General features: G+C 45.6%; 1 protein-coding gene across 5 annotated transcripts in view; it reads left to right on the forward strand.

Moving 5' to 3' along the window:
* The window catches only part of ME3 (malic enzyme 3), a 196489-nt gene that overhangs the window by 73973 nt on the left and 101756 nt on the right, over nt 1-20760 (forward strand). For all 5 annotated transcript variants that reach the window (XM_045894577.3, XM_064576806.1, XM_045894576.3 and 2 more), the window contains exons 3-4: nt 10465-10598; nt 13728-13877. In XM_045894577.3, coding sequence (XP_045750533.1) covers nt 10465-10598; nt 13728-13877 — 284 coding nt within the window. The remainder of the gene's footprint in view (nt 1-10464; nt 10599-13727; nt 13878-20760) is intronic.

Here is a 20760-nt window from a genome sequence, read left to right on the forward strand (position 1 = left end):
TGTTGTTATTGATGATGATATTATTGTGCTGCAGGCCTGTGTGAGCTGCTTTGAAGCATCTGCTTCTTAGCACCCCCTCAGGGCTTATCTCCAGTATCTGCGAATGAACTCTCTAATGCCACCCCGCCCCGTGAACAAAATAGTCATGGTTATCAGGAGAACACCTAGCACTCATCATTGAGCACTTCCTCTGTGCCAAGGTCTGCGCTGAGCATTTCACGTGCATTGTTTCATTGAATCCCATTACATATGAAAGAAATCAGAGATGTGGCTTGCCGAAGGCAGACGCCCAGAATCTCCATTATGTGTTAATCCACGTGACACCTCTGATAGACTTACAAGGGCAGTGAGCAGCTGCCATTTCCTTTGGGACTCCCCAGTGTCTAACATGGTCATCTTGGCACAAAGTAGGAACTCTTCGATGCTTGTGGAATGAATGAGAAGAGACTGTCCTGTATACAGCAAGGCTCTGGATCCAGAGGCACTAGGCAGATCACCAAGTGGGGCGGGGAGGCCTCCCCTCGGAAAAGCTAAGTCATAAGGAACCAGGCCCTGGGCAGCTTGGATCTCTAAACAGCAGGAGGCTGGGTCAGGGGCACAGCCTCATGTGGCTTGCTGCCTCTGAGCCCTGCCATTGGACGGTAGGGTCTGTTCAAAAATCTCTCTGATGTCAGAAAGTTTTGTCCGGGGAACTTGGGCAATGCTGAGCCCATGGGTAGAGTTCAGCAGCTGGGCCAGAGATGATCATTCAGAGAAGATGATAAACTAGGGAAAGTCAGGGGTGACAGTTAAAAGATTCACACTGGTACAGCCTAGGCACTGACCAATCAAAACAGTCCCAGGCCCTTAGTTATAGAATAGGGTCTGGAGACCATCCACTCTGCCCAACTCTAACCCCTTGGCCATTGGATCTTGGGGAGGTCCAAAGGTTCCCTGAGAGAAGCCAGAGCTGGTTGGGAGGTACACTTGGCTGAGGGAGTGATCAGAGCAGTGGCTCTGTAACAATTGAAACATTTCAGTTGTTTCAACATAACAGCTGTAGGTGCCTACTGGTATGTGCTCAATACCATAAGGTTGACCTATGACTAAAAGAGTTGGCCATTTTTCAAAAGCCACTTGTTCTATTTTGAGAGCTTTGTTAAAACTAGATAATATAGGGGCGCCTGGGTGGCTCAGTCGTTAAGCATCTGCTTTCAGCTCAGGTCATGGTCCCAGGGTCCTGGGATAGGGCCCCGCATCGGGCTCCCTGCTCGGCGGGAAGCCTGCTTCTCCCTCTCTCACTCCCTCTGCTTGTGTTCCCTCTCTCGCTGTGTCTCTCTGTCAAATAAATAAATAAAATCTTAAAAAAAAAAAACCCTAGATAATATAATGCGTGACTTTTCTTTAACCAGGCACACAGAAACTGTAATTTCTCAATGTGATAAGAATGAATAAGGGCCCCACTGCCAGCTCCTCCGTGTTGTACAAGCCCGACATCTATGTTAGGGTTCCTGGTATACCTTATGGGAATTATGTGACTTTTTGACATACAGACCAAGAGTCTTGAGTATCAATTAAGAAAGCGTATTTCTTTTGTAGAGAAATATGAATTCTAATACGTCTCTCCCACAGGCTAGTGAATCATCTTGTGCCAATCCTATTTTGGAGGCCGTGGTACCTGCAAAGTGCATTTCTGCTTTACAAACTTGTAAATCTGAAGTTGCCTTAACATTAGCTTCAGGATGAAAAGAAGCTTCTAGAAGTATTTTTTTTTTAAAGATCCATGAAATTACCAGTTGCTAAACAGTCATAATTTTTCCCTCAAATACAAAAGAAGTTGGTGGCAGTCAGCCAAAAGAAACACTTAGCCTGTAGAGAGAAGCGGGCTGTTATTAAATGCCACAGCAGTCATTACCGAAGATGATGTCATCATTCAGGGCCTGGGCCTCCCTGGGACCCCCAGGGCCAAGAAGAGACGATTCACAGTCTTTACCAAGCCAGCGAACAGTCACCTGCCTAATGGTGTTTGGTGAAAGTGCTCACTCTCCAGGGCAGGTAATTTCCTACGAAATGATCAAGGACCTCAGTGTTGCACCAGCTTGCAAAGCTGGTGGCCAGCACCAGGGTTTTATGACCTGGTGACTTTGGGCTTTGATGAAGAAAAGGTTTGGAATTCTTTGTGTGAAGAGTACGTAGAGAATTCTCTGTGAGTCATACTTTCAAAGTGGAGCCTATCTTCGGGTAGATCTTTCTTTCAGTTCCAGGACTTCTTCTTTTTTTTTTTTTTTATTCTTATGTTAATCCCCATACATTACATCATTAGTTTTAGATGAAGTGTTCCATGATTCATTGTTTGTGCATAACACCCAGTGCTCCATGCAGAATGTGCCTTCCTCAATACCCACCACCAGGCTAACCCATCCTCCCACCCCCCTCCCCTCTAGAACCCTCAGTTTGTTTTTCAGAGTCCATCGTCTCTCATGGTTCGTCTACCCCTCCGATTTCCCCTGCTTCATTCTTCCCCTCTCGCTACCTTCTTCTTCTTCTTCTTTTTTTTTCCTTAACATATATTGCATTATTTGTTTCAGAGGTACAGATCTGAGATTCAACAGTCTTGCACAATTCACAGCGCTTACCAGAGCACATACCCTCCCCAGTGTCTATCACCCAGTCACCCATCCCTCCCACCCCACCCCCCACTCCAGCACCCCTCAGTTTGTTTCCTGCAATTAAGAATTCCTCATATCAGTGAGATGATATGATACATGTCTTTCTCTGTTTGACTTATTTCACTCAACATAATACCCTCCAGTTCCATCCACGTCGTTGCAAATGGCAAGATCTCATTCCTTTTGATGGCTGCATAATATTCCATCGTATATATATACCACACCTTCTTTATCCATTCATCTGTCGATGGACATCTTGGCTCTTTCCACAGTTTGGCTATTGTGGACATTGCTGCTATAAACATCGGGGTGCACGTACCCCTTCGGATCCCTACTTTTGTATCTTTGGGGTAAATACCCAGTAGTGCAATTACTGGATCATAGGGTAGCTCTATTTTCAACGTTTTGAGGAACCTCCATACTGTTTTCCAGAGTGCCTGCACCAGCTTGCATTCCCACCAACAGTGTAGGAGGGTTCCCCTTTCTCCGCCTCCCCGCCAACATCTGTCATTTCCTGACTTGTTAATTTTAGCCATTCTGACTGGTGTGAGGTGGTATCTCATTGAGGTTTTGGTTTGGATTTCCCTGATGCCGAGCGATATTGAGCACTTTTTCATGTGTCTGTTGGCCATTTGCATGTCTTCTTTGGAAAAATGTCTGTTCATGTCTTCTGCCCATTTCTTGATTGGATTATTTGTTCTTTGGGTGTTGAGTTTGATGAGTTCTTTATAGATTTTGGATACTAGCCCTTTATCTGATATGTCATTTGCAAATATCTTCTCCCATTCTGTCAGTTGTCTTTTGGTTTTGTTGACTGTTTCTTTTGCTGTGCAAAAGCTTTTTATCTTGATGAAGTCCCAATAGTTCATTTTTGCCCTTGCTTCCCTTGCCTTTGGCGATGTTTCTAGGAAGAAGTTGCTTTGAGGTCAAAGAGGTTGCTGCCTGTGTTCTCCTTTAGGATTTTGATGGACTCCTGTCTCACATTGAGGTCTTTCAACCATTTGGAGTCTATTTTTGTGTGTGGTGTAAGGAAATGGTCCAGTTTCATTCTTCTGCATGTGGCTATCCAATTTTCCCAACATCCAGGACTTCTTCTGAGAGGAGGGACAGCTTTTTAGGATTTTCATTAAGCTGAGGTGTCATTATTGCTTTTTAAAAACACTAGAGGAGCCCAGTATTCATAGTTCCAGAGATTCCTAAATTACAAAGCAAAACAAAACAACAACAAACAGAAAATTAGGAATAACTAAGGAGTCTAAACTTTGATTTGCTTCTTTTCTTTATTTTTCTCCCTTTCTATTCCTCTCTCACCACCCCCACCCCAACTCACATTTTCTGAGATCCATGTCACCAAGGTCCTGGCAGGGAAACACTGTAGCGGCAAGAATGCAGCCTGTGATCAGATCTTGGTTCTGTCACTTGCCTCTAGTCAAAGAAATCATCACAGGAAAATGATCCCACTAAATGGACTTACTGATTATAAGAGGCACCCTGGTTAAGAAGCAATAAAATATGGGGAATAGCTATGCAACTTCCAAAGCATGAGAGAACCTCTTTTGCTTATTAGCCTTCTCATCTAGAAAGTGGAGGTTGTAAAACCTCCTCACAGCGTGGTTGTAAGGATACGGAAAGATTGGGTATTTATTAGAGTCCCTTTCCTGGAGCGGACGATCACAACAACCCTAAGGTGTGGATGATCAACATACGGGTTTACGTCTCCCTGTCATTATTGAAGTCTCTATAGGAGAGCTTGTAGTAATTATAGTAGATGAGGTCTTTTTCAGCTGGCAGAGCAATGTGGGGAGCTCTGATGCTCCTTACCTTTTCAAGCTTTCACTCCTCAAGGGGTCTGGGGGAAGCTAGACTGCCCTTCGAACAATCTAGGTCTGGATTATCACCCACACAGCTTTCTGCACTTCAAGGAGGAACCTAGTGTTACCTGGGGCTCATTATGAATAGAGGGCTTAACCAGAGTTGCCCCAGGTATCTTCAGCCTTGGATACAATGAGGGTCGTCTTAACCATATTCATTAATTATTCCTTCCTTGTTGATGTCCTCCACCCGTGGCAGCCCCTCAGGGGCTCCCTACTGTCATCACTGCCAGGACCCTTCATGAGAAAGCCAGGGGGCTGAGGAAGCCAGGATCTTCGAGGTTGTGCTGCCTCAGTTCTACATAGAAAAGGTCTCCGTTACACCATGGGTGGCACCTTATCCTGTTGGGATAAAGGTGGAACAGCTGTGGTCCCCATGCCTCCCAGTGTCCCTTGGAGAACAGTCCCTGAATTCCTGCCAGCAGACACTGTCTCCATAGGGCTTAACGGGGCCAGGGAGCAGATTCCATGACGCCCCACTGATTCCCCGTCTCTCTGCCAGTGCCCGAACCAGGAGAGGCTTGTTTGTGAAAGATTCTGGTGAGAGAATGAAAAGACAAGCCACATACTCAGAGAAATATTTACAGAATACATGTGCAATGCAAGACTTGTATCCATAACATGCAAAGAATTCTTGTAAGACAGATTTATGGACTTATAATTCACCCATTTAAAGTGTACAACTCAATGGTTTGGGGATATATTATTAATTTTTTAAAGTTGTGGGAAAGTAGAACAAAATGTGCCATCTTAACCATTTTTGAGTGTACAATTACGTACAATCAAGTGAGACGTGTACTCACAGTGTTGTGCAACTATTGCCATCATCATTCCAATACGTCATCATCCCAAACAGAAACTCTGTATCCATTAAGCAATAACTCACAATGCCCCTCTTGGCCCTTAGTGATCTCTAATCTACTTTCTATGGGTACCTGGCTGGCTCCAATGGTGGATCATGGGAGTCACAGTCTTGGGGTTGTGAGTTTGAACCCCACACTGGGTATAGAGATTACTAAAAAAAATAAAAATAAAAATCTCTACTTTCTGTCTTTATGAATTTGCCTATTTTAGGTATTTCATGTAAGTGGAATCATGTATTTGTCCTTTCATGTCTGGCTTATTTCACTTAGCATGATGTTTTCAAGGTTCATCCATGAAGTAGCATGTATCGGAACTTCATTCCTTTTTATGTTTGAAGAAATCTTCACTATACACGTATGCATCTTGTTGATCTGTTCATATGTTGGGTTGATTCCATCTTGAAACTATTGTGAATAATGCTGCATTGGATGTTGATGTACAAGTGTCTGTTCAGGTCCTTGCTTTCAATTCCTTTGGGGATATACTTGGGTGTGGAATTGCTGGGGTCATATGGTAGTTCTAGGTTTAGTTTTTTGAGGGACTGCTAAACTATTTTTCCATAGAGGCTGCAAAACTTTCTGTTCCTACCAGCAGTGTATTTACTTTTTCCACATCCTCATCAACGCTTGTTATTTACTGTTGCTTTTATTCCAGCCATCCTAGTGGGTGTGAAATGGTACCTCACTATAGTTTTGATTTGCATTTTCCTGCTGATTAATGATGCTGACATTTTTTTTTTCATGTGCTATCGGCTATTTATAAATCTTCTTTGGAGAGAGGTACTTTCAAGTTATTTATTTGCCCATTTTTCAGTTGGGTTCCTTTTTGTTGATTGTTCTGCTGTAGCAATTGTTTATAGATTCTAGGTATTAGATGCCTTATGCTATTTCCAAATATTTCTCCCATTCTGTAGGTTGTCTGTTCACTTTCTTTTTTTTTTTAACTTATTTTGAAAGATATTTATTTATTTATTTACTTGTCAGAGAGAGAGCACAAGCAGGGGGAGTGGCAGGCAGAGGAAGAAGCAGGCTCCCCTCTGAGCAGGGAACCCGATGCAGGACTCGATCCCAGGACCCTGGGATCATGACCTGAGCCAAAGGCAGATGCTTAACCGACTGAGCCACCCAGGCACCCTGTTCACTTTCTTAATAGTCCCCTTTTTGCACGAAAATTTTTAAATGAAGTCAATTTACCTAATTTTTCCTTTGTTACTAGTGCTTTTGGTATCACTCTAAGAATTCATTGCTAAATCCAAGGTCATGAAGACTTACCCCTGTGTTTTCTTCCAAGAGTTTTATGATTTTAGCTCTATATTTTAGGTTACTGATCCATTTTTAGTTAATTTTTGTATTGGGTGTGAGGTAGGGGTCCAACTTTATTCTTTTGCATGTGGAAATGCAGTTGTCCCAGCACCAACTCTTTAAGAAACTGTTCTTTTCCCCATTGAATAGACTTGGTGTCCTTGTCAAAAATCAATTTGCCATAGATGTATGAGTTTACTTCTGAACTCTTGATTCTATTCTGTCAATCTATTTATCTGTCCTTATGCCAGTACCACACTATTTTGATTACTGTAGCTTTGTGTTATATTTCAGAATCTTCTTTTTAAAAATGGTTTTGGGGGCACCTGGGTGGCTCAGTTGTTAAGCGGCTGCCTTTGGCTCAGGTCTTGATCCCAGGGTCCTGGGATCGAGCCCCACATCGGGCTCCCTGCTCAGCGGGAAGCCTACTTCTTCCTCTCCCACTCCACCTGCTTGTGTTCCCTCTCTCACTCTCTCTCTCTCTGCCAAATAAATAAATAAATAAAATCTTAAAAAAATTTTTTTTAAATAATAAAAATGGTTTTGGTTGTTCAGGGCCCCTTGCTATTACATATGAATTTGAGGACCGACTTTTCTACTTCTACAGAAGAGACCATTTGAATTCTGATGCAGGTTGCATTGAAACTGTTGATCAAAGAATTCTTAAAACTCAACGATAAGAAAACAAAACAAAAAATGGGCAAAAAATTTGAACAGATACCTTACCAAAAGATATACAGATGGAAAATAAGCATATGAAAAAATCCTCAACATCAATATGCCAATAGGGAATTGCAAATTAAAACAATAATAGTATGACAGTACCTAAAATTTAAAAAACTGACACTACCCAATGCTAGAGACGGTGTGGGGCAAGAGAAACTCAGTCACTGCTGGTGAGAGTGCAAAACAGTGCAGACACTTTAGAAAACCATTTGGCAGTTTCTTTAAAAAGCTAAACATAGTTCTACCATATGATCTAGCAATTGTACTCCTACGTATTTACTCAACTGATTTGAAAACTCATGTCCACACAAAAACCTGCGCATGAATATTTATAGCAACTTTATTTATAGTCACCAAAAACTGGAAGCAACCAAGATGAATAGATAAATGGAGAAACAAACTACAGTACAGACTGTGGAATGTCACCCCATGATAAAAAGAAACGAGTCTGCTTCTCCCTCTCCTTCTGCTCTTCCCCCCACACTGCTCATGTTCTCTCTCTCAAATAAATAAATAAAATCTATAAAAAACAAAAAAAGAAATGAGTTATAAAGCCACAAAAATGGATGGATGAACCTTACATGCTTATGGTTAGAAGCTAGTCTGAAAAGGCTACATACTGTGTGATTCCAATTGTTTGACATTCTGGAAAAGGCAAAACTGTCCAGATAGTGAAAAAAAAAAAAATCAGTAGTTGCCAGAGGTCCTGGGGAAGGAAGGGAGGGATTAATAGGTAAAGCACATGGGATATTTGGAGCAGTGAAACTATTTTGTATGATGCTGTAATGATGGATTCATGATATTATGCATTTGTCAAAACTCATAGAACTTTACAGTACAAGAATGGATCTTAATGTATCCAGAATTTCTCAAGTCATTTAATAGGCTGTTGGATCCCAGGCAGGAAGGCAGATTGTGACAGGAGAATGTAACTGTTTTATAAATGTGCGATACAACCTCAGTGAAGGGGGTGGGAGGGAAAGTGCTGACCTAAGTAACTCAGGAAATAAGTGGAGTTTGTAAGACTGAAGGCAAGAGGAACAGCTCGTAAACAGTATACTCCAATGTACTAAGTTGTTTCCCATTGTGGCGTAAATTAACGATTCTGATACATGTATACTGGAATCCAGCAACTAAGTACATGGATGACAGTGGCGGGAGCTAAGTCTCTCACGGATGGAGTGAGAATTTACAGATTATTTTTTATTTTTTATTTTTTTAAGATTTTATTTATTTGACAGAGAGAGACACAGCGAGAGAGGGGAACACAAGCAGGGGGAGTGGGAGAGGGAGAAGCAGGCTTCCTGCTGAGCAGGGAGCCCGATGCGGGGCTCGATCCCAGGACCCTGGAATCATGACCTGAGCCGAAGGCAGACGCTTAACGACTGAACCACCCAGGTGCCCCGAGAATTTACAGATTAGTGAAGTGATGAGGCTAAAACGATCCATGTGGTAATGGATTAGCGACATTAGTAGGAAGTTATGTTTACCTTAGTATAGATTCATTTCCTTGCTCTTTCAGCTGAGAGGGACTGGAAACAATAAAACCCCAGTAGTAAGTAGCACATGTATTAAGTAGGGCCCAGATCTTGGGTTCTCATACCATGCTTCAGAGAAGGAATCAGGCCTCATCGGGAAAAATGGCTGATTCTAGGACTGGGGCAGGCAATATACAAGGTGAGCCTGGAGCATCCTGTCCCAGAAAGTAAGAAGTAGATGGAAAGAATGAAAGAAAGAATGAAAGAAAGAAAGAAAGAGAAGGAAGGAAGGAAGGAAGGAAGGAAAGAAAGAAAGAAAGAAAGAAAGAAAGAAAGAAAGAAAGAAAGAAAGAAAGAAAGGAAGGAGGGAGGGAGGAAGGAAGAAAGGAAGAAAGAAAAGGAAGGAAGAGGAATGAAGGAAGGGAGAGAGAGAAAGAAAAAAGAGAGAGGGAGGGAGAGAGAGAAGGAAGGGAGGGAGGTAGAAGGAGGGAAGTGGAGAGGCGGAGGGAGGAAGGAATTAAGGGAATATGTCAAAGGGATACAGGAGCCAACTGAAAGAGCTCCCAGTGGCCAAAGCTGAGTAACAAACAATTTGAGTAACAAAATAAAGAAAGGAGTATTGGCTTATAAACCAAAGTATAAAATAAATACCCATGAGTCCATTCTAATATAAATAAGTGATTGAATAAAAATACATGGGGGAGAAGAGACAAATCTCCCATGCGGAAGAGTTCCACAAAAAGAAGTCACTTTACAGCAGAGATTCCTGACAAGCATAACCCAGCCCGGTATTCAAAGTCATGATCAAGGTTGGTATCAACAGTGATAAATCATGTTGAGAGTATGGATCTTGATCTGATGTGATCAAAATGGCACTTCACCTCTGTGGTCTTCCTTCTAAAAACCCATAACCCCAGTAGAGTCATGAGAAAAAGGAGACCAATGCCAATAGAAGGGTACTGTATGAAATACATGAGCGGTACTCCTCAAGACTGTCAGGGTCATCAAAAACAAGGAAAGTCTGAGAAACTGTCGGACAGAGGAACCTAAGGAGACATGGTGACTAAATGTAATGTGGGATCGTGCAAAAACAACAACAAAAAGGGCCTTAGGGAAAAACTAAGGAAGTCTGAATAAACCCTGGCGTTTACTTAATAATAATGTGTCACTCTAGGTTCATTAGCTCTCACAAATGTACTGAACCAATATAAGATATTAATAATAGGGGAAATTAGATGAGGGGATATAGGGGAACTCTCTGTACTATCTTCCCATTTTTGCTATAAATCAAAAATTGTACTAAAAAATAAAACACATCTTAAAAAAACAAAAACTAACCGCCAAAAGCTGACAATGCAGATATTTTCCCCACTTTTTTCCACGAAGAAGCTGAAGATCAGGAGAGTCAAAGTAGCTGGCACAAGATTGCTCAGCTGTTTAATTGGCAGAGGTGGGATTTGAATGCAGAGCCCACTGTTGAATCAGTGACTTTTGCCTGTCTGCTGACCGGACCTCTCTGTTCCTCAGTTTCACGCATATCCCTTCATGTGCGTGTGTTTCTTTCTTGTTCTCTCAGGGGATGGCCTTCACACTGGAAGAAAGGCTGCAGCTTGGAATCCACGGCCTGATCCCCCCCTGCTTCCTGAGCCAGGATGTCCAGCTCCTGCGGATCATGAGATACTACGAGCGGCAGCAGAGCGACCTGGACAAGTCAGTGCCTAGAGTCTGCTCTCTCCCCCCAAGCCCAGGGCTCAGGTGTTTCCTGTGGCACACGGGTTTTCTGGTACTCTCCAGTAGGAAAGGCTGAGAGCCCTGAGAGATCCCAGCCCCGGCCCCACCTTCGACAGGGTGGTGGTCTCCCTGAGCCATGGGGCTTGTTATGACAGAGGCACAGTCAGAACTGGGAAGGGAGACTGGCTTCCAACAGGTGCAATCTGGTTGGGCCTCTGGGAGATGGTGGTATCCACGTCAGCCCGAGAAGCACTGATAAGGCTTCAGCAAACAGTGGTGGGGTTCATGGAAGGCATTTCGCTCAGCAGGAAGAAGGGGAGCGAGTGGGACAAGTGTGTCGAGGAAGTGGTACATGGCCCAGGTCCCTGGTATGAAGAGAATGTGGGGGGAGCAAAGCGGAAATGCACCCCAACACCTTGGAAAGGACCTAGGATGTCATATGTTAGAGGTTTATGGGAACCGTTAAGAACCCTGCCGCCCCTCTGGGTTCTCCCAGGGGGGGATATTCTATGAAGAGCCAACTGAGGGATCACAGGGTCCGCTTTGTCAGTTTCACTAAAGAAGGTAGTGAGCTCCCAGATCACATGGCTATGAATTGGTACAGCCAGTATTTGAACACAGTTCACTCCAGAGTCTGCTTTTAACTGCTCTGCTCTGCCATAGCTGGAGGCATTGGAGCTTAATGGCTACAAAACTAGACTCTAGTGTCAGACTAAGTTCAAATCCTCATTCTACCACTTAATAGCAAAAATTACTTAGCCTCTCTAGGTCATTCCTCATTTGTACCATGAGTTTATCAGTGGCATCTAACTCATAGGGTTATGATTAGGCTTAAATGCATTAGTATTTTAACGTGCTCAGAACACTTACATAGTAACTGTAACTTATAACAGAAGGCACTATGCAAAAGCTTGTAAAATAAATATGGCACCTTGCTATGGGCTCCAGCAGAAATTTAGGGGGAGGATATGGGTTTCCCTGCCTATCTATAGAGCTTAATGGCCAAGACTTGGGGTCGTTGAAGGTGTGGCTGCCCCCTAGGGGTAGAGCTCAGCAGCATGTTAGGGTGATCCTGCACCCACCTTCCTGTGCTCCCCCCACAGTAGCCATTGCTTCTAAATGGTAGGGGATAAGGAAACCTCTGCCTATTCGCCCCGCCCTCTATTCCTGAAGGGCTGAACACTATGGATATCACTCCCATTAACTCCAAGGCCATACTGCAGCCCAGGTCAAATGCTCTTTCCCTCTTGTTTATTCCACTCATACTAGGTCTAGTACCCTGAAGAGCAAACCAGAAAGTACACAATGAATTCAACTGACAACATTACACATTGCTCTAACTTTGAACAACCTGAACTTTCCTCTTTTGTTAAATTTACAAAGAATTAAAGTCTAATGTGAAATCCCCTTTCCTCAAAATTATAAGTCCCAAATCCTTACCTCTCCAGTTTTTTTTTTTTTTCAGCTAGGTAGACCTTACTTATATGCCAGGGAAGATGTGGCAGGCCCAGGGAGCAGGGGGGGTCATGCCTGATTCTGGGAACTCCAGAGAGCTAGCTCCCGATGCTCTGTTGACTACTCTAACCCACTCATTCCTAGAATCCCTTGTTTCAGCAGGTGCTCAGGGAAATGCTAAGGAGGCTCCCCAGCTTCTTTTGGATAAGGGTCATGGTAGGCTGGTAAATGTTTACTAACTGGTTCTGGGACACCAAGGGAGCACTGATTTGTAGCATTTGCCCGTATACTCCCAACCATGACCGATTTCAGGTTACCATTTGACATCACTGAATGCAGAATTGGGAAGAGATGTGTACAAATGGCTACTGAGTAAGAGAATGCTCATGCTAGTAATGAGCTGAGATGCTGTCTGTTCTAAGCAGAAACCCTCCCTTCCTTCTGAACACTATTTTTAGTTCTGGACCAGTGCCTTTGGGGAGGAAGAAGAGACTGAGGCCCCAAGAAGTCATGTGACTTCCCCAAAGTGACAAAACTAGGAAACAACAGAGCTGGGATTCAAATCCAGGACCCTGGTACCACACCCAGGGATCATTCCCCTACGGGAACAACTCTCCCACCCCATTCCATGCCAGGGCTCAAGTACCTCCATGCTCTCCTAAACTGTTATCCAGAAAGGGTGTCATATCAGTAGTCATCTACACCCTATCATGAATTTCAGACCCTGGGTTTTTTTTCTCCCAGGGTTTTTGCATTTTCAGGACTGTGAATGAAAGGCTCTTTTCCTGGCTTAGTGATATTAGGCTTCAGGGAATAATAGGTGAGAAAGAGATTTTTTTGGAGCATGCCAAGCAGTACTCAGCCACTTGTGAGCTGTGGTTGTGATAGGAACCGGCCCCTTGGGGTGGGAAAGCCCAGTTCATATACCACTGGTGTGTTCGGTATCTTCCTGGACCCTACTCCACCCCAGCGTGTTATGATTCTGTTGTCATTCATCAATGTCCACATAGTAATAACATAACTAGCCATCTGGCACCATGGTTGAGATTCTAGAGTCAGATTGCTTAGGTTCAAATCCTTACTCTGCTATGAGAGCTGGGTGAGTGATTTCATCTCTCTGTGCCTTAGTCTGCTTATCTCTAAAATAGCCAGCATTTTAGCACCTATCTCACAAGTCTCTGGGAGTTTTATTTTATTTTATTTTATTTTAAAGATTTTATTTATTTATTTGAGAGAGAGAATGAGAGACAGAGAGCACGAGAGGGAAGAGGGTCAGAGGGAGCAGCAGACCCCCTGCTGAGCAGGGAGCCCGATGTGGGACTTGATCCCGGGACTCCAGGATCATGACCTGAGCCGAAGGCAGTCGCTTAACCAACTGAGCCACCCAGGCGCCCGTCTCTGGGAGTTTTAAATGAGTTAATGTAAAATATTTAGAATTGTGCCTATGCCATGAGTAAGAGTAAGTACTAGAAGGCAGATGATATTCTCGTTTCATAGAAAATGAGACCCATGCTGAGGAGAGATGGTGATTTGCCTATGAATGTGCCATTGTGAGCAGCTGAGTGGGAGCCCTGGGTCTGGGCATCAAGGGCCCTTAATGTTGCCACCTGTGGGGCTCCTGTGACCAGCTTGGTTCTTGTCTCCCTTCCCAAGGTACATCATTCTCATGACACTCCAGGACCGGAATGAGAAGCTGTTCTACCGAGTGCTGACATCAGACGTGGAGAAATTCATGCCCATCGTGTACACTCCCACCGTGGGGCTAGCCTGTCAGCACTACGGCCTGACCTTCCGCAGGCCCCGGTGAGCCGTCCAGGGGCATGGGCTCAGGGAGGGGCTATCTCATAAAGGGGAACCAATTCTTTCCTCTGGCCTTGCTTAATGGGACTCTGGAGGCTATGCCTGACTGAGCCAAAGGCTCGACAAGACATTTGATTTTAAGCACTTGCTCAGGAAATTACCCCATGCACAGAGAAATGAGCTGAAAGAGTATCTAGCAAGGGGAGAGCGGAGCTCCTCCACCTCCGGATGATAAATGCCCAACATGTTGTTCAAAGTTGGCCTGAGAGGTATTTCAGATTGTTTTTCTCTCATTATCCACCTACCTCCCACCTCCTGCTTTTCTGGGCATCTCCACAGTGCTGACAGCTCTTTTGCCAATTCAGGCCAATGAATAATGGAGTGTTGGATACCAAAGACTGAATTCTTTTGCTGACTCAAAGAACCAGTATTCATTCCTTCATTGGGGCTTGACTCAGATTCCACTTAAAATGTCATTTTATTAGGCAAAAATTTGGCACTACATTTTCTTTCAGAGCCAAAGAATTTGGGGTCAGTTTTCTAAAAAGATTGCTTGTTTTTTTTTCCATGATGAGCTCAGAAGATATATTTTTAAAAATATATAAAAAGGAAAAATGGAAGTATTTTCCAAAAATCCTCAGTGCAAGGTGCCTGGTAATTATCAATACGTATTTCTAATGCTGACAATAAAAAAAAGTTGCTTGTGTTTATTATATGTTATGGGACATTGTTTTAGTCTGTGTTAGAACATGTAAAGATACAGTATACTGTGCAGAGATGTGTCATTTATGTTTCCATAGAATTTATAAATCTCCGTGTATAAATCATTTGCTATATGATGAACATGGAATCATGGATCTCGAACATCTTTTGTTAATTTGGAAAAGCAGTCTTCCAGTGCTGAAGCCAGCATTTGGGCTGAGCCTTGCAGGCTGAGCCCAGAGACTGATGCCGGTTCCCCTCCTTCCTTTTCTGGCCCCACATCACCCTTGGCAGAGGGCAGTGTGTCAGATGTCATCTTCTGGGGGCGGGGGATGTGCAGCTGTGGACACTGACACGGCCTCATCACTCAGAATAGCCATGCTCCTGCAGTCCTGTGGGGGGCGCTGCACCGGGGCCCGGGAGCAGTTCTGGTCTTCAACCTAGCTCTTTCAACAGGAAAGAGACTCCTTTTCTCTTACTCTCATTTGGAAACCAGTCCTGGCAGAGACCTTGGGAGCTGACAGTACCTTTCTGAAGGATGCAGGACCCTATTTAACTCCCAGTTCCTACTCAGAAATGATCCTCCCAGGCCCTCCCTCCTGCCCAGTGCAGGTCAGCTCATTTCCCTCCTCTGAGGCTGTCCACAGCCTCCAAGGCTTAAAGAAACAAGTCCAGTATTTTGACAAAAGCAAGCCTGTCACAGCCCAGCTCCTACTCAGAAATCCCATGCCCTAGCTAATGCTGATCTGTTCCCCATGCCCAAGGACGCCTGGCACTCTGGCCCTCCGCCCCTTCACACATGTGGTCCTCTCTGCCTCCCACATCTGTGTGCTCTCCTCTCGTCATTCTCTGTCCATCAGAGTGGTGGCTAGCCATAAAGTCACCCAAGACTAGGCTTCTCTGCTGTCCCTGATCCCCCCAGGCTGAACTGCTCACACCCCCCTCAGGCTCCCTTGCAATTCATCACATACTTCTAGTCCATAGTTATATTTTTTGTGCTTCAGGTTTTTAATTATGTGTATACCAGCCTCCTCTACCAGAACGCAGATCTCTTGAGGGGCTGGAAACACGTCAGATCCATTTGTGTGGACTAGGGCAGTACTTGGCAAGCACCTGACACTGATGAGAAAGTAGCATTGCATACTGACTAGGAAGAACTAGATCTTTGCCGTCGGCCCTGAGTTTTAGTCTCCTTGACCTTGGGCATGCTCCTTATCTTCTCTCAGCCTTAATTTCCACATTTATGAAATGCAGGGAATAGTACTACCTACTTCAAATATCATTGCGGGGGTAAAATGTGAGGCATGGATAAGGGACCTGGCATAAATGTGAGTGTCAAATTGCCTTCAGTGACCATTACAGGAGGAAGGAAGAATTGCTAAATGTAGGGTCATATTATACATAGACGCTATTAAATTTTTAAAAAGAAAATTGAGTCACTGAACACTTAATGAACTCACACGTTCAACTATAGACACGATTTGGCTTTTCCAGAACCCGCTGTTTCCTGAAGTCCTTTAGCCATAGCTCACCGCCTCTACCGGCTTGCAGCTGAGATCCAGTGGGAATGCAAGGCCATCCCACTCCCAGGCTGTGTGGGAGCCCTTCTCCATAGACTCCATGGACTAGATTATAGATTCAGTTGTGGTTTCCACATGAACCAGTAATAGGGTCAGGATCCTGTATATACAGCAGGATTTGCCTCCAGAACCTACTCTAGAATCCAGGGAGCACACAAAACAGAACTTGAGTTCATGAACATCTATGGAGCAGCTACTACGTGCTGGTTCTTGACCTCAAGCAAATCCCCAGCACAGTGAGGAGCCAGGCAATAATGATAGAAGTTAAAAAAAATAAGAGATTTAATAGAGACAAAGAATTACAGGAGTACATGGGAGAGAGAAATTTATTTTCCCTCGGGGCAGTAGGAATGCTTCACAGAAGATATGATATTTGAGCTGGTCCTGGAAGATTGACTAGAAATTCCATGGGTAAAGAAGGAGGAATGGCCATTCCAGGAAAGGGCTTGGTTTTGTAGGCTTTGTAGACACCTGTGTGGTGAGCTCACTTGGGTATCTCCCCATCTCCTGTGCCTGGGAAGGAGTGTGAGGGGAGGGGAGGTAGGTTTTTACATCCATTGGCTTATAATGGATCCTCCCAGTGTCCTGTCAGGTTCATTTGGTAGCAGTATCTCCATTTCACAGATGGGGAAACTCCAGCCAGAGGAAAGGAACTTGTCCAAGAGCATAGTTGAGCAACTGTGATGTTAGAATTCTGACCACGAGAATCAGGGAAAGCCACACCAAAGACGTGACATTTGAGCTGGGCCATAAAAGACGAAAGTGAAGAATGGAGGCAAAAGTATTTGTTGATCCAGGCACACCCACCTTTCCCCTTGCTAGAATATAAGGCCTCTGGGACCTCGTTGTGGGTGAAATGGGAGAATAGAGAGACAGGAGAATTGGCCAGTGGCTCTGCCCAAAAAGAGAAAAGTGCTTGGTATCCTTCCCACCAGCCCAGGGGGTTGGAGTCATGGGGAGCCGTGTCATTTGGGTTCAGGCCCCATTGGCAGTTCTTCGATGGGTCAGCAATGGAGAGGGACGTGGTGGCCGAGTGGGGGGTTCATATAGGTGGAAACAGGGCCCTGCCACCAACTTAAGCCCAGAGAACCAGGTCAGCCCTGAGTGGGTACAGTCAGAGTAGTATAGAAGCTGGACACATAGTATGGAAAACAAGCATGCCATCATCCCAGCAGGAGACCTGCAGTTGACCCAGAGCAGGAGAAAAGGGTAATAATCACGATGCATAACTGTTTGCTGAAGGCCAGGTACAATCCTAAGATCTTTATATGTATGAGCTCATTTAATTATCACAATCCCCCTAAGAGGTGGGTACTACTATCATCCCATTTGTAGATGGGAAAACTGAGGCACAGAGAAATGACTTGCCCAAAGTCACACAGCTCACCCCCAGCAAGGCCAGCACTCAAACCCATGCAGCATGAACCAGAATGTGGACAGGTACCACTGCACTCCACTGCCTGCTGTGTTCTGGGACTGGTCACATTTGGTGGGCATTTGGGGCTGGGTGCCCTTGCAGCTCCAGGAATGCTTGCTTGCCCAGAGCTCTTAAGGTGGGGATCACTAGATCCTGTTTCCTGAGCCTCTCTTGGGAGAGAATGATCCAGCCAGGTCCTGGGCCCCGGGCTGTGTGGGGCTGAGGCAGGCGTAGGCAGACTGAACTGTATTCTTGGATTCTTCCCTCACACTCCTGGTACAGACTTCCCGCAGGTTTTGCACAAACCCTCCTTCAGATGATTACCCAATTAAACTATTTGACCTATGACATTCTGAGCTGTTGCTCCAGGTTTCCATTTGGCTGCTTTCCAGGTGTTGATTCCACACCTGCCTTGCTCTTGAATGAATTGAGAGTTTGGGCTCCATCTCAGCCCTGAGCTTCCTCTGAGGCCTGGCTTGGAGTGGCTTTATGGATTAGCATCTGAAAGGAGGACAGCCCCAAGGCCAAGAGGGAGAATGCTAGCTCCTTCTGGGTTTCTGAAATGATAAACACTCCTGCCAGGTTCCCAGGAACAATGGAGTCCTCTGTGAAAGGGCCTGCCCCCCTCCAAACTAACTAATTAGGTCCAGCTGATGCTAAAATTAAACTCCCAGCGTGCCTGGGGCTCTGCATCACCTCACAACCTTGAGGGAGATGCTTGACTATCTCAGGGGCACCTGAATATCCCCGGGCAGACAAACAGCAGAAGGTTCTGGGCTCTGTGGAGCCTCCCCTGCCCCTTCCTGCCTCTCCCTTGGCACACCCTCTGCATGTGCCTCCATGGGCCATCAACCCTGCATAGCCTGGCTTGAAGCAATGGCCTTGAATGTTGTTAACATGTGACTCAGAAGAGGAGCAAGCCCCGAGTAAGGCCAGGCAGGAGTCCAAAATACAACTCAGCTAAGGAGGGGCTGCGGGGGTGTAGACTGCTGTCCAGTGAGAGGGAATACCCTCCCTTCCCCCAGGCACCTCCATCTTGACCAACCTGGTCAACCCTGGATCACAGGAACTGTCCACCTTGTGGGCATGTCGTAAAGGTCAAGTGAGCTAAATGTGTGTGAACGTGCTTTCTCCATTGTCCATTTCCTCCCAAGCTTAAACCTTGTCTTCACTTTCATCCTCTTGGGCTCTGAGAGATGTGCACATCCCTGGAACCCTAACATTTCCCAGCCTCTGTGTGGGGGTCCCACCTGTATGGGAGATGAGGGCTACATTGTGGGTAGTAGGAGCATGGACTTTGAAGCCAGGCAGACTTGGCCTTGAATCCCAGTTTCCAATGACTTTTGATGATTTAGCACCCCCTCGGTCTCCTCATGTGTGAAATGGGAGTGATGCCCATTCATGTGGCTGCTTGTGAGGATTCAGGGAGATTCCATGTGTAAAGGGCCCAGCCCTCCTGAGAGATCCGCAGCTGTGACCTTCCCAAGCCACCAGCCCTAGGCTCTGTCATCTGACTCTGAGTCACCCTCCCCAAGAGTCTAAACTGTGACCTGGCGGAAGGCAGCTCTGTCCTCTAAAGTGCCACCATACTCTCTTGTTGGACGCAGACCTGAAATGATCTGTACTTGTGCCCACCGGGCAAACCTGTTGGCAGAGACAGGGGCAGACCTAGAGGCTGTGGTGAGTGGGAGAATCGAGGGTAGGAAGTGGGCCTTGGCCTCACTGGGCGGAGACTCTGTAGAACACACCTGAAATCACGTTTGGATTTGGACAAAGCAGCCCTGGGCCCTGAACCAGGCTGTTGTGTTCCTTATCTGCAAACTCAGTGATATGTTTACGGGACAGTAATGGCTACCATCTATGGAATGCTTATGATGCTTGTGGCAGGCCCTCAGCTAGGTACTTCAGGTCCTTTATCCCTGAGCCCAGAGCAAAACTAAGGCTAACTTGTCTAAGACGTCACAGCTGACCAAGCACCCGTTTCCTGTGCTTCTCCTGCATTCACAGTTGAGCTGTTTGTAGCCCTGGTCAAGGTGACACCTCAGAGATAAACATTTGCATGGCTGCCTTCATGTAAGTTCCCTTGCATGACTGGACTGCACACATGATGGACACACACACACTCTATCCCATGGTGGACAGAGCACTGGGGCTGGAGTCCAGAGGGAATGGGTCAGCTCCCCCATTAACCACATGGCCTTGGAGCTTGGCTACTCTCCCTCCCCAAGCCCAGATCACAGGGACTGTCCACCTCGTGGGCATGTCGTAAAGGTCAGATGAGCTAAATGTGTGTGAATGTGCTTTCTCCATTGCCCAGTTCCTCCCAAGCTTCAAGGGATGTGACTTTTTCATTGCTTCTTCTCCTTCATCCCAACTGCCAAAAAGGGAGTGGTTAAGGCTCATACCTCCTTGGGCTTCCTGCTTCCCCGTCACTATGTCTGTTAAGCCATTGCCTCATTTTGTTTTTGTTCCGAGGGTTGTGGGTTATTGTTAAGCTGCTTTTGTTTTTGAATCCCTACATGCTTTTTATTTACTCTTTTATCCGTTTTGTTTTTACATTGGAACCTTTTTATCTTCAACCCTCTCTACCCACTTCCATCACCTCTCCCCACGTACAAACATCCCCACATGCCTCTGCTTCCCAAATGCTTACTGAAGCCATTTTGAACCCTACATGGGACTAGTGGGCACCAACATCTTGACTTAAAGCCCCTCTGGAAAACAAAGACAACCTTACATCAGCAAACGTCAGAAGAGCCCCGACACCCAGGGACAGCCTTTGAGCCCATCATCACGTGGACTCCAGCCCAGCGGTCAGCTGATTGGGACCAGATGCACACACTCCCAGCGTAATTGGGAGGCAGACAGAAAGCAAGGCTTAGTGTCATCAGACCAGTTGCCTCCTCCCCATCCTCAGAGCACCAAAGTGCTGATTCCTTGGGCCAAGCCTGCGCCCCATCCAGTTACACCAGGTTTCTCTGCCAACCTGTTTTAGCTGTGCCGCTGGAAAGGCTCCCTGGAGCAGAGCAAGGCCACGGTCTGCAGCTGGGTCTGCTTAGCGTCTCATCTGGCAGCCCTGGTGTGGTGCATGGAGCACTGGGTGAGGAGTCGGGAGACGTAGTTTGGAGCCCTCACCCCCCGCTTCCTGGTTGACTCTGTAGGCAAGTCACTTAGCTCCTTAGTCTCA

The sequence above is a fragment of the Mirounga angustirostris genome, unplaced genomic scaffold (genome assembly GCF_029215605.1).
Source record: "Mirounga angustirostris isolate CCGP_5_RB_7025 unplaced genomic scaffold, mMirAng1.0.hap1 SCAF_13, whole genome shotgun sequence".
Taxonomy (NCBI): Eukaryota; Metazoa; Chordata; class Mammalia; order Carnivora; family Phocidae; genus Mirounga; species Mirounga angustirostris.